Genomic DNA, 15,581 nt, shown 5'->3' on the forward strand with positions numbered 1-15,581 from the left:
TTATTTATAACTACTGTACTGTGTTTTGAATTCTGCTGCTTTAGCTTCACGAGAGATGTCTCAGCTGTTGTACACTGCTCCAAAGAGATGCACTATTTTCCAACTATAATTGGAAGCAACCAAATTAAAAACAAACATGAAGAACTTCAAATGAAGGTTTTTGAACCCTGCAGAAGCACTGCTGAATAAAATAGTGATAGGCCTGCAGCCTTGCTTCTGCTGACAATGACTTTAGGGCAAAAGCACCCAAAAAACCACAATTAACACCATGACATTACAGTGGGGGGACCCACAGGAGCAGTCAATAAAGAAATATAAAATTAAACAAATGAATTTGGGGGGTCTTGAGAAGCATCAAATAAGTTTGGGGGCCATATACATAGCCAGGGATTTGTTACTCCTGGTTTAATGTCACATCTACTTGCATTCAAGCTACACAAAGCAAAATTCTGTACATTCTGTACTATGCAGTCTTGACAATGCAAAATTCCAAAACATTTATTAGGTCATAAATATTTCAATAGTAATATCCGAAACCTATGTTGCCAAGGTTTATTCATACAGTGCCACAATTGTATGGTTACAACATTATGATAGTACCACCCTTAACATTCCATAAATTATACTTTCAACTAAGAAAGAAGAAACAAGATGTGCTTTTAAATTTCAAGCTCTCCAAAATCATTAGAATAGAAGGTTTGTTAGGGCAGGTTTTTTTTCCTTTATCCACCTGTGCATTTCATTTTTACTATACACTCTCATGGTACACCCTCATGAGAGCAGTTTCCATCTTTCAGATAACAAATAATCAACCTACAGTTGTTAAAGATAAGCTTTATCTTTAAGATATAGACTGGTGAAAATTAATTAATTCAAATCTTTATGAATTCAAACGCAGCCTCTCTGGCTGTGTTACTTCCTTGGGCCTAGAACACAAACATACAGGCTCCAAAGCTGCTAACAGCTGAATTTCTTCCAGTCCGTAGACCCTATATGCCCTTATATGTAGGAAGTGCTTTTATTCTAAAAAAATGTTCAGGGGTACTCTCATTTTCCTACTCATATTGAAATATTGCCCCTCAATGAGGCCAAACTTAGATTCACAAAATGTTTATGGGTATGTGTACTCCTGTGTCCCCCCAGGAAAAAAGCACTGTATGTAGGCCCTATCTTAATTCTCGCAATAGCTTGTTTCTCCTTGGCTTCTCCTCCATGATGTCATTGCCTTTATTTACTGAAAACTATTCCTGACTCAATTCATTCTTAAATCCGATCTTGACTTTTTTCACAGCTAGCAGGCACCTTTCTCCTAACTCTCTTAATTCTGGGGTCTCTTTTCAGCTTCCCACACACAGCCTCCTGTCTTTTAAATTCAAACTGAAGAGTCTTCAGAAGCTACATTATTTTTAACATTCTACTCTAGTCAAATTCGCACAGCAATTCACTCATTAGTCAGAATAAAGAGGTGGATGGAATTCAGGCAACAGGAAAGCAATATATCCATAATGGAGTGCCTTCTGAAGTAATGGCAAGGGCTTAACTGTTAAATCATACAGAATAACGGACACATGTGTAATGACAACATGCTCGTGTACATTAACCGGTATCTAGTATTAAACATATGAAGATCTTTAAGACTTTTCCAAATGCATTCCAAGCACGGTTTGCATTCTTAAGCACTGACCCAAATATATCAACAACTGTTATCTGTTATCGCTCTAATACTAGAGGAATGCAATGTAGGGCTTGCGAATAAGAATTCAGTATGAACTAGCTGATTACATTCAATCCAAACTTTGAACATCCTGAACGGGTTATCTTCCATCACTTGCCTTTTTAATTAACTGTATATTAATTATAAAAGGGATGCGGGTGGTGCTATGGGTTAAACCACAGAGCCTAAGACTTGCCGATCGGAAAGTTGGCGGTTCGAATCCCCACGATGGGGTGAGCTCCCAGAAATCTCTTGCCCTCCCCCAGAGCAGTTACCCGGGCAACCTCCCACCTGAGGCAGCGGGGGAGGAGTTCCCTTGTATTGTTAATGGCCCTCTACGAACCGTTGCTCTGTCCCAGCTCCTGCCAACCTAGCAGTTCGAAAGCACCTCAAAAGTGCAAGTAGATAAATAGGTACCGCTCCAGCGGGAAGGTAAACGGCGTTTCCGTGTGCTGCTCTGGTTTGCCAGAAGCAGCTTAGTCATGCTGGCCACATGACCCGGAAGTTGTACGCCGGCTCCCTCGGCCAGTAAAGCGAGATGAGCGCCGCAACCCCAGAGTCGGTCACGACTGGACCTAATGGTCAGGGGTCCCTTTACCTTTATATTAATTATGCCATTTCCGTCTAATATATAGGTGGTATATTTCAAAATACATTTTCATTTATACACTATCATTGTAAGCAAATTTTACTAAAATGGAAGTAGAAGGTTTCTACCAATTTCAATCACACTAGAACATAGCAGGAGTTTCTATTAAGTACTTTTAAACAAAAGCTGGATTGTACAGTGCCTTCCTAAGATCTTACAGTAGTGTTAGAGAGAAGTTAGCCTTGACATTTCATGACTCTTTCAACAATCAATTTCATTATAGGGTTGGGATTTTGATGCCAAATAAATTCTGAATGCTAGAAAACACACACACAGTCAAAACTCTCCCAGAACAGTCTCCGTCAGCAGCTATTCCCCAGATTACATGGATTGGAGAGATTATAAAGGAGATGAAGCAACAACCTAAGAGGAAAGGTTGCATCATTGGGGCTTTTTAATTTAGAGAAAAGGCAAGTAAGAGATGATGTGATAGAAGTGTATACATGGAGAAAGTGGATGGAAAAGAAAATTTCTCCCTCTCTTGTAACACTAGAACTCACTGACATCCAATGAAGCTGAATGCTGGAGGATTCAGGACAGAAAGTACTTCTTTACATACCACATAGTTAAACCATGGAATTCAGTGGCTCCTAGCTAAGATGGCTATGCTTTGCTTCCACAGTCAGACACAGTCATGATTCTGAATACTAGTTGCTGGAAATCACAGGAAGGGAGAGTGCTCTTGTTCTCAGGTCCTGCTTGAGGTTTTCCAACAGGCATCTGATCAGCCAGCGAGAGAACAGGATACTGGACAAAATGGGCCACTGGCCTGATCCAGCAGGCTCTTATTATGTTCTTATTTTACAGTCAGACCAAATCACTGTATTTATTGTTCTGGGCAGGAAGGTAATGAATGTTCTCAATCTCACTCACTAGCCATTCTACCTGGCCATTAAAACAAGTATGTAACACTATGCAAGATTGGTACATGAACATTTCCCCTCTTTCTCTCATTTCTTTTTCTTTCCTATCTATAAGATTGTATGCCACTATTTTGAATTATATACTATTTTGAGTGCACTTGCAGAAAAGTGGTATATTATTTATTTATTGAATTTATATACCAACCTTCCATCTGAGGATCACAGTATAAAAATACAAAAATAGATAACACAATAACAAACGAAACAATATAAATGCAGTAGGTAAATGCATTTCATGATGCACCAATAATTAGGAAGTTCTGTGACCCTCTAAAAGCTCTGATTTGTATCTGACTCTCATATTAAGATGATTAAAGCAGCTGTACTCATATGATTTTAGTCAGATACAATCCCCTTTTAGTCATTAAAAAACTGAAGCAAAATGTAATTGAATTAGTGGTTGTCCTTTATTTTTAGAAATTAAATGTCTTCAATGAAACATAACAAGCAAGATTAAGTCAGAAGTATAGCAAAACTGTAAGGACATGAACACACCTTCCTTCTCCAAGTTAAGAAGCATGACTATACACAAGCTGGACTTTCTGCACAGAGTTCAGTCAAAAACAATCTTCGTTTGCTCTTTTAAATATTTGAATAATTATTTTAGTATTCTTCCTGACAAACTGAGGACATCAATATGACTGAAGAATAATTGTGACAAGTACGAGGAACACTGTTTCCAGTCACCTAAGCCCAGAAAACTATATGACTAGTTTTGCATGACCAAGAGACATGTTTCCTCAACAGCATCCCCCCTACAAAATCTCCTCTGAAACTGAAGGGAGTTTGATAAGCAGTTTGGGATACAGAATAAGCCTTATTCATACAATCGCAAAAATGATTTCCACTGGCATTTGAAGAAATAAATAATTCCAGGTTGTGTTACCTCTACAAGCACTATTAGAGGTCACTTTAGGATCACTATTAGAGAGTAATGATATGACTTAGGTTCAGTTGTACAAAGGGGGGGAAAGTCAGGAATTCCACTTGACATGCAGAGACCCCTGGGTAAACCCAAAGTACTTCTCTGGATTTCAGCTTCTGCCATCAAAATCACAACACACTACAGTAGATACAATGATATAAAATCTTGATCTGGCTATTCCTGGCTTTTCACACAGAAGACTGAAGAGGTCACTGCCCACAAAACATTGTAGTTTGATACCATGTTAATAGCAGGTAAACATGTCCACAGGAAGATTGGAATACATCAGCAGCCTTATTTAAACAATCCATCTTGGCCTTGCAGGCTATGCTAGAAACTCTCAGAAAATCTTTAAAACGGGACCAGCACACAAGACATAATGCTAAGTGCTTTACTGCCCCAGTTTCTTCAAGCTTTTCTGATAAACTTCAAAATCTGAAGACAGTGTCACTCACACATTTACATGTAATCCAAGAACATGCTGCAGACCCATTAAAATCTCATGAGAAAAAAATACATACATACAAATACATATGAGCTACCTGGATACACCAGTTTACTCAGGAATTCAAGTCATCAAACAAGTCAGCTACATGACAGATGGATATAAGATGATGTTTCCACTCAGCAGTTCCAACAGCAGCTATTAAGTTAAACATTTCATTTTAAAGAGCAATTGCTTATTCTTCTATTCCCTTCTCACAGTAAACTCATTAAAGTGAAATTATCAGCTTCAAATTGTAGCCCTGCTCATATCTGCTGTTCACAGACCGAACATCATTGATCCCATTTTTATGATGCTGTGACATTTTGATGTTGTTTTATTCGGTTATAAGTCACAGTGATGCTATTAGGCTAAACAGCAGGATAAAAATAATAGAAAGCAAGGACAAAAATAATCTTGCAACTTTTGAGGATTATTTATATAATCCTTAATATAGCACAGATGTTGTGAATTTATTTTAGTGCTATGACAAACTCATATAGCTCTTCATAACTTTCAGTAATGTGGAATTACTATTTTAGCAGCACTATAATTCATTATCAGGCAGACAATGAAACAACTACAAAAATTACACCTGTACGTAACAAATTGGGAAGTACAGAACTCCAAGAAGGTGGAGTGTGTGTGAAACTATTTTGCATATTTTCATGCTAAACCTATGTGCATAGACTTTCCCCAAGGTGTTCTCACTAGGACTGCTAAAGGAAATGGGATGGCAAGTCCTTGACTTATGCAAGGTAAGAATTATCTTAGAGAAGTGATGACATGGCATAGAAACAGGAGTTGCAAAAGTGCAGGGACAGAAATAGCTGGTGAGGAAAAGCAGTACATGCTAGGCTTAACATTTTGAGAAGCAAAACAAGGTAATAAAGTTTAACAAACATTTTCTTGTGCAATTTTACATTGTATAGCAATGTATTCTTATTTTCAGAAAAACAAAGAAGATTCTTGTCCTGACCTTCACTGTTTGATGAATAACTTGAACTCTTAGTTCAGTTTCTGATGAGCTATTTAATCAATAAATCAGAATGGTAAAAAGGCAAGGTGCTGGTTAGAAGGTACAACAGATGCATAAAAGGTATAGAAAAACAGATAAGTGTAAACCAAGACACATACCCTGCATCTTCCTGTTGAAGGACAGTGAGGGTATAGTACTTAGCATGATGACCAGCCAAGTCCTGGGATGGGGCAGGCAAACAGGCACTTCTTCAATAGGTTGGGCTTACAAAGTTTGTCAAGAAGAGTGCCTCACCAGTGGGGATGGAAGAAAGGTTGGGTGCTGGCTCAGCATCAATTCCTGGCTCAGCATCAGTTGCCTCCTCCCTTGAAGGAGACAGTGCCGGGGCTGACTCCACAGCAAGAGGGATCTGACTAGAGGTCCTGGTGTCACAGGAGCGTAAAGCTCCTCTGCCAGACCACTTGGTCTCTCCCCTGGATGCAGCTCTCCAGTCCCTTGATTACCGGCCTCTGCTTGGGCTCAGACACTTTTTGGGGTTCACCTCCCCTATCCTGCCAGGACTCTCCCCAGGGTTATCCAGCTTGAACTCCCTGAATTCCTCCCCTTTCTCCTCATAATCTGACCATCTCCATGACACTTCCAAGGACTATGTGTAAATTCTGGGTAAATGCAAATAATTAGAACAAGGAACTATTGTGTTACAGACTAGGAAGTGACAAAGGCTGGCACAATGTGGTCCACAAAACACCACCAAGGTCTCTACTGCCAGCAGGTTCTTAAGGGGCAGTGGTAACAGCAGCATTTTTTCTGAGATAGTATCAATGTCAACTGAGTACAGAAACTGTTAATCTCAACCAGTGCTTTTTTTCTTAAAAAACAAACAAACTGTTTAGGGGTACTCTCATTTTCCTACTAATATTGAAATACTGTCCCTCAATGAAGCCACACTTAGATTCACAAAATGTTTAGGGGTATGCATCCCCCAGAAAAAAGCACTGATTTCAACTATGTTCTTTTTTAAAAAATGATTACATTTTCCATTTTAGCAATCCAATAAAAACCACATTAAAACATTCCAAATTATCATACAATCAAAAAACCTGAACAATCATGCCAAATTATATATCTTTGGGTGACTTCCCATGCTCTGAAGTTCAGGGAGTGATGATCTAATATTGTACTGCATTCCTTAATTTGTCAAATAGTCCCAATAAACATTTCTGATGTTGATCCTTCATGATCTCAACTATGTTCTTATGAGGTCTGGACATTTATTACAATTAAAAAATGAAAGTACTTAAATGTGAATTAGTAAAAGCAGTCTTTCCAGAAAAAAAGAAAAAAGAAACCCTCCAGCAGCAGAAGGAAAGGGAGAGAATGAGATGTAATAGTGCCAAAGCAAGTAATGCTTACTAAACTCAAAGCATGACTTCATGGTACTGCGTGCCAGTTATGGAACAAAAAATAAAAGTGCAATTGCAGAGAAAAATGGAATGTGTTAAAGGTGCAAAGTATGGATATTTCTTGGAGGAACAAAGGGGAAGGGTAACTGTTTTGACACAACATCACAGCCAGCCAATGGAAAGGGAAATGAGGCAATGAGGCAATGTCAGCAGCTGGGCACCACAAAGGTTTAGTGGATGTCAGGTTGAGACAGCTGAGGACAAGAAGTGGAATAGAAGGACAGAATATGCTGAAACAAATTACAGTTAGTTTGACTGACTGCAGATCATCATTTAACTTGAGCCTAGTTTGTTCAATAAACCATTGTTTAAATAAACCAGGATTTAATACTGGCTTAACATGACATGAGAAGCAGGCCAAAGAGCAGACAAGCTACTGGCCAATGTAGTTGCCAATTAGGGCACTATGTCTCTGTGCTAGATAACAATTTTAGTTACCCCCAAATGACTCAAATATGTTCCACTGAAAAATCAGTTATAAGGAAATGCCATTACCAGGAACAAATGAGTTCCTTTGTCAAGGAAGAACAATTTAACACAACTAAACCAAGTGCTAGCTGAAGCCCAATTCTTGCTACTGGCTTGTAGTTCATGGGAGGTAAAACAGTTGTTCTCAAAAACGATTTCAAAAGAAAGTCAAGCCATTAACAAAATAGCAGGCTTAACAATATAGCAGTCCAAATAACAGGGAGAATGGAAATTGAAAATTGTTTTTTTAAGAAGAACCTGTAATATCCACAGCCATGAATTATAGGTCTCTTCTAAGGACAGATAAAAATAAGCTCAAGGCAGTTAACTGGCCATATTTAGAGTATTCAGAGTCATGACAAACATCTGGCAATGATTCTTTCTGGAATTTTGTCTATTTTTTTCCTACTCAACCAACAAGGCACTGACTATCCTAACATCTTTTTGATTCTTGTAGCACAGTATTTAAATGGATTTGAAAGAGTTCATCCTCCCCCATTTTGCACATTTAAAGTGGTTAACACTTTCATAGCATACAGCTTCACGAAATAAAACAAATGCATTATGAAAGAATGACCAAAAGAAAAATCAGAATAAGGAAAAGATTGTCTCTGCCAGGGGGGAAAAACAACAACCTTTTGAGTTAAGTCTATTTCCTTCTTTGGGAGCAGTATGGAATACTGGGCATTTGCCAGATGCTGTCCTAAAAACTGCTACATGCTGTATGCGCATATTGTCAAAAGTAACTTCACAGCACAAACTCCTACAATGTGTTTACAAGTAGTCAGCTGATGAAATTATTTTAACATCTTTTTCTTTCCATCAGTCCTTCAAATCAACAAACCTTCTTTAGCCTAACTGCAGATTTGTTTGTGTATTTATGCTTTTATATTTCCCTTTAGTTAGCAGCTGTTTTTTCCTGCATAACCACAGGAAATCACAGCCTCGTGTAAAAACTTCCAGATTACTTCCTGTATAGCTCAATAAACTTTCTGAGTTCCAAAAACAGTTCTTTATTTTAGACCTCAGAATGTAGTGAGTCATGGTCAACCATATACAGATTTGATTTTAAGTAAATCAAGACATAAAAATACTGATTTAAGACAACAAGAGCAAAGTGTGCCCATTTTTATACCATGCCTGTTGAAGTGGCACATAAACCACACATGATAAAATAATAGAATCTGACTTGTCTAACCCCAACTTAATGAAAGTTTGAAAGCAGGCCATTTTCACTTGTGGGATTCAGACCTTACATAGATAACTTATTGCAACAAGCCAGGAAAACTTAAAATGACTCAAATACCAAACAGTAATTTAAGAAATCTAAAGAAAAAGTATCAGACAATTATTTAAAAAATAGCTAAAGAGAATATTCTAATACTCAATAGCTTTCAAAAGAATTTAAGAATTATTTTTCCACTCTCTTTGTGCAACTGGAAGATGTGCTCTGCAACTGGCTATGTGCATTAACTAACTGCACCCTGATGGCATGTTAATATATTTTGTTAAGCAGTCACAGGATACTTAAGTCACCTCTGGAAAATCCCTTCTAGAAAATCCTCTCCCCTAGTTGTATGAAGGTGGATTACACTGAAATACTCAAAGGAACATACTTGGTTTTCTTTTAATCAGGGTCAGTGATGGTCACAGCATCAGTTAGTGCAGGAGGAGAATTCACACAAAACATAGTTACAGAACACAAAATAAAGTACTCACTCTATTACAGTGCATCTGAAAGTGTGGGCAACTAGTCTGTATCAAGAAGTGGAAACATTATTTAGTATGATAGCCAATTCAAACAGCCTACACCAAATGACACATTTGGGAAGCTCCAATTGTGGGAAAATATGATTACAAGAGACACACATTCAAGATAAAATCTGTACTTCTTTGGCAATAAAACTATATATCAAGCTACATTAGATTTTCTTTCAGAAACTTTAAGCAAGAACTTCATATCTGAATTATGTAAGAAAATTTCACCTAGCAATGTTTTGAAGCATTTATGACTAAAGGAATTGTACAACCATTTGTAATGAAAACGTATCCTACATTTATGAAGAAATATATTACCCAAAAGTACCAGGGGTAAATGGCATACAGCATTTCCCCCACTAATTGCTTAATGATAATCTAGAATGATAATCTAGTTTTGCCTCTCTCCTCCAAGTGAAACTACAGAAAAGAATAATTTAGAACACTCCTAAACAGGTGCTTCAAAATTCTTGTTTTCTATCAATATGAGCACAGGCATGATTGGGGTGGGGTGGGGGGTGGGAACAGAAAAAGCCAATTTGGCCCTAGCCAAGTGTACATTGGCGGTATCCTCAAGACTATCCTGTTTATCTATATATTTCTTCCTCCAGGTTTCACAATATTTAGACATTTTGGCTGGGGGCACTCCTTATCATTAATCAAACACAGAAAAATGGAAAAAACACTTCACTTCCCCCATTTGCTTCATATCATCCTTCCACTCCATTTAAGACCAGGGGCACTGACAATAAACCAGTCCTCCAAAAAAACAGGACACCTGCTTATATGGCCACATACAGACTATATGGGGAGGTAAATACATTTTTAGCATGGTGGTTTAACATTGTTTTAACTCCCACATGTAATGGGGTTTTAGTGAGAAAGTAAATTAATTAAACCATGTGTTTGATTTGATCTAGAGATTCTTATATTTGTAACATTACATGTTGTTCCTATATGCCTCAACAGAATAGCTAAAGACCTTTTAACCACATTAAGTGCATATTCTATGATTCACTCCCTTTCTCAAATGAATCCCTTTTCCATGTTGCATACAGACAAAAATCCAAAGCTATACTGAAAGTTTTACCTCAATATCAAGTATCTCCACGGTGTTGTCCAAATGCTTTATCCTTATTTGTAGAGACCTCTCATGTGTTTTAGCAGGTGTTGAGGCTATAGCAGAGGAGAGGTTCTGTCCTGGTTCCAGGGTGCTCACTCCAGAATTTTTCTGGACTCCCAAACGAGAACCTGGAGTCTGCAGCACTCTGTAAGTGCCTTCTATCTCGCCCATTTTCCACCATCAAGCAACAATCCAATGAACTAAGAGAGAAAAATACAAATAATTTATTTTAATAACTTTTAAAGTCAGTACACCATGAATTTGTGCAAAAATATAACAACTAGCTGCTGCAAGTTGCTCTACAGCTCTGTGCACTCACTACCCACAACGAGATTTTGGGGGTAATTCCTCCTGTTCAGCATGCATGAGTGAGTAACGTAACAACTCCTCTGAAGACTGGGATACAAAAATTAAGTTGGTACACATATTCAGGATAGAATTCTGAATTCCAAATCCAGCTCAAGGAAGACACAACACAATAATCTCCCCTGAAGATTAAAACATCCAGATGAGAATTGGTGCACACATTCAGGACGTCACTCTGTATTTGGGGCTCAAACACCAAATCCATTTTCAAAGAAAGTTGTAAAATAGACTGAAATTCAATCTTTGAAGTAAGGATACTAGAATATGTTGCTTTACTAATTACTTGTTGAGGGTTTGAAGTTGGCAAGAGCCTCAGAGTTATGTCATCCCTCTCACTACTTCATCTTGGGGCAAAACACAAACAAGTTAAGTGGGCTGTACAAGATGGATTTGAAAGTGGAACCTTCCTAAACCACCCATGGATTGAAGTAGGGGCAAATCAGGGAGATTCAACCTGCCCATAATCCAGGATTAATGGGTGCAAGAATGATGCAGCAAGTGGGTACGTACTAAAGAGGGAAAGACAGAAACAAAAAAATCTAAAACAGATAAAACCTTCCATTTTTAGTAGTGAGGCTGCATGGCAACTCGAATAAATATATGGAACTGTCAAAGCATGAAACATATTCATTACAGCATACTGCATTTTGTGTTAGCTTATGCCAGATAGAAGCATAACAAGTTAATTATGCCATCTAAACAATTAGCCAATAACTCATGAATATGGCAGATTATGAGTTCTTCCAAACCTCCCTCCCAATGAAACTCCCATCTTCCAAGCTTAAGCCAATCAATATCAGAAACCCATAACATTTGCAAAGATTGCTCTGGGTATAGCTTTCCAGAATTGAAAGCCAAATATAAGCTCTCTCAACTGTGGCAAGTTTGCTACTTCACAGACAAAATCTCTAATTCTGCTTAATTTAGAAGACCAGTAGCTTGCAACAGGCAAGTGAGGAATGCCAGTTTTAGTTGTCCATTCAGTAGAACTGAAACAATAGAACAGTGAGCATATTGTAACCAATTAATGCAGTGTGAGTTCTGAAGCAAGCAGTAATATACACTAGGTTGATTCAGACATTGAGGTTTGTCCAGTCATAATTTCTGTATTCAGCTGTGAGCTATTTCTTGGTGCATGAGTAGAAAGGCACTTTCAGTAACTTATTTTTGTAAACCACTTAAAGGATTTTTTTTTTACACTCAAGCATCATATAAATTATGTTAAACAAACCAACAAAAGCATTTCCTTGCCTTTATTAGTTCCCTTCTTCCAGAGCCTTACTGAGAGACATCCAACACTGTGCAAGCAGACTTCCACTTATGCAACAGGACTTCCTCTTCTCTTCCCCCCTGAAGTCTCCCAAGAGCCCCCCAAATCTGTTCCAGTTAATAAAACCCCCTAGAGCAGATTTTGGGGCTGAACTGGGGACTACCCATTAAGTCCAGGTATATCTTCTGGGAACACTCTAGAGCAGGTGGGGGCAGGGGTCTACAGGTTGTGTGTGGAGAAGTAGGAAAATCCTATTGCACAATCAGGCAGGCTTCTTTGGATGTAATCCATTAAGTCCAGGTCTATCTTCTGGAAACAACAGACACATTTATTTATTTGGACAAGGGGATTGCAAATGGAGTTGTGATGGGTGAGCTTTAGTGTCTCTTTTTCAAACAAACGTATTTTTAGTATGTGTATTTAACTACTACCTGCCCTAAACCTCCTAAGAAAGAACAGCCTAATACAACATTCCAAATCAATAGCTAGAATAGAATCAAAGTACTTTAGCTAAAATAAACTGTTAGATATAAATAGCACGGTATGCTTGTAAATTTCCATCCTCAGAAAAGCTAAGTGTTAACTGTTGCTGCCCAAACCTCAGCAATAACTGACATAAACCTTTTTGTGCCTGCCTTGCATGAGACTTGGGGATAAGCAGCAGCACAAGAGGAGTACCCTAGATGAAAGATAACTTTTCAGGCATTGTATCAGAAATACGTGGCAAGACAGCAATTGTAAATGAAAATGCATTCTTTATCAACAACAGAAAGCCCAGAATGGGTTAAGATAAATATTAATCCTCATACTCTCCATTCAGGGGGGGAAACACAATTGTTGCAAAACGTTATCAAACGCAAAAAGTTATCAAAGGATACTGTAACAAATACTGTATACAGAATCTACTATTCTCCCAAGCTTACAAGAAAAATGCATGTGTGTCGCTGATACGGCTGCAAATGCAAATTTGGACATACATAGGCTTTACCACAGCAGTGCTACCTAACTGAAGTCCCAATTATACAAATGATAAAAGACTCCAGCTAAAAAGCAAACCAAACCCACTCAATGGATGGAACAACACTAACTCCCCAATCCATAACCTTGAGGGGGTTAGAACTTCACAGAGATGCCTTCCTACCAGCAAAGGGCTTCACTAGTCAGCGAGAAACCTCCTCCACAGAGGCTTCTGGCGCACCTGCTGAAAGCTCTGTGGGTGTAGTTCTGCTGCTGGCAGTGTTCCTGCTGGCAGTAGCTGGCAATAGGCTCTGAAATGGGGCAGAGGTGGCCTTGGATCAACTGCATGAAGTCTACTACAATATAACTAAATGTCTACAAGAGATATAATTTACTAGACTAAAATAACTTGGCAGAAAGGGGATTTCCAAGTACAGTGGTACCTCGGGTTAAGTACTTAATTCGTTCCGGAGGTCCGTACTTAACCTGAAACTGTTCTTAACCTGAAGCACCCACTTTAGCTAATGGGGCCTCCTGCAGCCGCCAGAGTATGATTTCTGTTCTCATCCTGAAGCAAAGTTATTAACCCGAGGTGCTATTTGTGGGTTAGCGGGGTCTGTAACATGAAGTGAATGTAACCTGAAGCATATGTAACCCGAAGTACCACTGTATCAGGCCATTTTGAGACACTTACAAGCCATACAGAGAATTGATCCAAACAAAACATTGACAAGATCAATGCAGCAAAACAGGAACTGGATCAGTACACTTATCATCTTATACTATTAGATATTTATTTTTGTAATATTTTCCTTTTAATTCCATTTTCACACTAAGAAACTAGATGCCAGAGAAGCTGCAGCCTGAACAATCCTTTCAGGAAGTTTCACATACTGCAGATTTTCAGGAAGACATCTCCATATAGCTAAGACTTAACTCTGAAATTCACATGTAGAGAATCTAGTTAGTATAATGATTGCACACGTAAGTATTTATCATTGTGTGTCTGCACACTGGCCACAGCTGGAGTATAAATAATGGTGCACACAGTAAGGTACCAGGAGGTTTCATGGGGAAGCTTGTACCAAGTCTGTAGGGTGGGGTCTGCAAGCATTATTTTTTTTGCAAAACTCCAACGCATAAAGCATGTTAGCTCATTAGAGCTAAACGCTATCAAAGGCTGGGTTGCATAAATAATTAGAAACAACTATGTGAGCATATGGCCACCTAATTACCGTCCTTTGAAAGTAGTGTGTAAGTAAGTACTCTACAAGCCTTCTAGAAGTGGAGGGGGGAGGAACCCTCAAGTATACCCTTTGAAACCAACGTCTTGGAAAAACTGACGTTATTTGCACCAAATCAACCATAATGAGAGCAGCATGCGCCAGGTGGTGTTAAAAAAAAACGCGATCGGGGGGAAGAGCCGCGTCTCATATTTAGGAACAGAGCTCAAACTGGGACGGGAAGGCAACAAGAAGTTCTAAGAGCATGCAGAACTGCAACACACTTAAGGATGACCTCCTGCATATCTCAGAATTACACAGCCCACTTGTAACACACCAGGTTTGAGTCGGGCGAGGCAACCGGACAGCAGCCACCGAAAACCGTTCCTTCAACGCCTCTCGGAAAGGGACTCTACGCTGCTCGTCCTTGCCCTGCCGCGCCCCGCGGGGGATGAGGGACGCGGCCGTGTTTCTCTCCCGAGCAAAGGTCGTGTTTTCTGCCGCTGAATTCACGCCCCTCCCGCCCCCGACGGACTGACCTCCCCCTACCCCGCAGCTTCCGAGTCCCCTCGGGCCACGAAGCCGCCGAGAGAGGCTGGCGGCGGCAAACCGAAGCGGGAAAAGGGGGCTGCTGAGGTAGCGCCCCCCCCCACTCCAAGCAACTCCGAAGAGAGAGTAGGAGGCGCCCAGCCCCGACTTCGACGGCTCCCGGCGAGGAATGCGCCCTTTCCTCGCTCGCTTCTTCTCCTCCCTTCCCCGCAGCCCCGCTCTCACCTCAGACCGACATCTCAGTCGACGACCGCACCGCGAGACGCAGCCGCCTCAGCTGCGCGCCCACTTCCCCGCTCTCGCGCGCCTCCTCCGCTTCCCTCCGCCCTCCCCATCCACCCCTCAGGAGGCCGGCGCCATCGCCGCCACCCCCTCGCGCCTGAAGCGCCTCTCTCATTGGCTGCCGCGGAGTTCCTCAGGCAGGGCTCCAACGGCCCTCTTCCGCGAGCCCCGAGTCAGCAGCCTCGGCGGTGGGCGGGACCTGCTTACTGGGCGGGGCTCTTCACTCCCGGCTACGGGTTGCTCGAAGGAAGAAAAGCGAGCGAGGCGCGGCGGCGGAGTTCACAGCCTTTACCCGAGGCAATTAAATTGCCACAGGCGCCACCATAATAAGGGCACTGAGGAGTAATGGGGCCAAGCGAAGGACCTCTCTCCTGACTGCCTCGGTCAGAGGCTGCCCCATAACCGCCTCCGCGCTCGACCCCACGGGAGCCCTTCTCCGGCCCAACTG

General features: G+C 40.3%; 1 protein-coding gene across 10 annotated transcripts in view; it reads right to left on the reverse strand.

Annotated features, from left to right (window-relative positions):
• The window catches only part of FARP2 (FERM, ARH/RhoGEF and pleckstrin domain protein 2), a 64,375-nt gene extending 49,042 nt beyond the window's left edge, over nt 1-15,333 (reverse strand). For 7 of the 10 annotated variants that reach the window (XR_014565067.1, XR_014565068.1, XR_014565069.1 and 4 more), the window contains exons 1-2: nt 15,077-15,303; nt 10,454-10,686 (exon numbers count right to left, since the gene is read on the reverse strand). Coding sequence is in view for 5 of the 10 variants with exons in the window: in XM_083741798.1 (XP_083597924.1) it covers nt 10,454-10,657 (204 nt within the window). In the remaining 5 variants the exon portion in view is untranslated. Of the gene's footprint in view, nt 1-10,453; nt 10,687-14,639 lie in introns of all 10 variants that reach the window. The other 3 variants (XM_083741799.1, XM_083741797.1, XM_083741800.1) reach the window with 2 other exon arrangements.
• Nucleotides 15,334-15,581: the final 248 nt, after the last annotated feature.

This window comes from Podarcis gaigeae (assembly GCF_964106915.1).
Source record: "Podarcis gaigeae genome assembly, chromosome: 5".
NCBI classification, from domain to species: Eukaryota; Metazoa; Chordata; class Lepidosauria; order Squamata; family Lacertidae; genus Podarcis; species Podarcis gaigeae.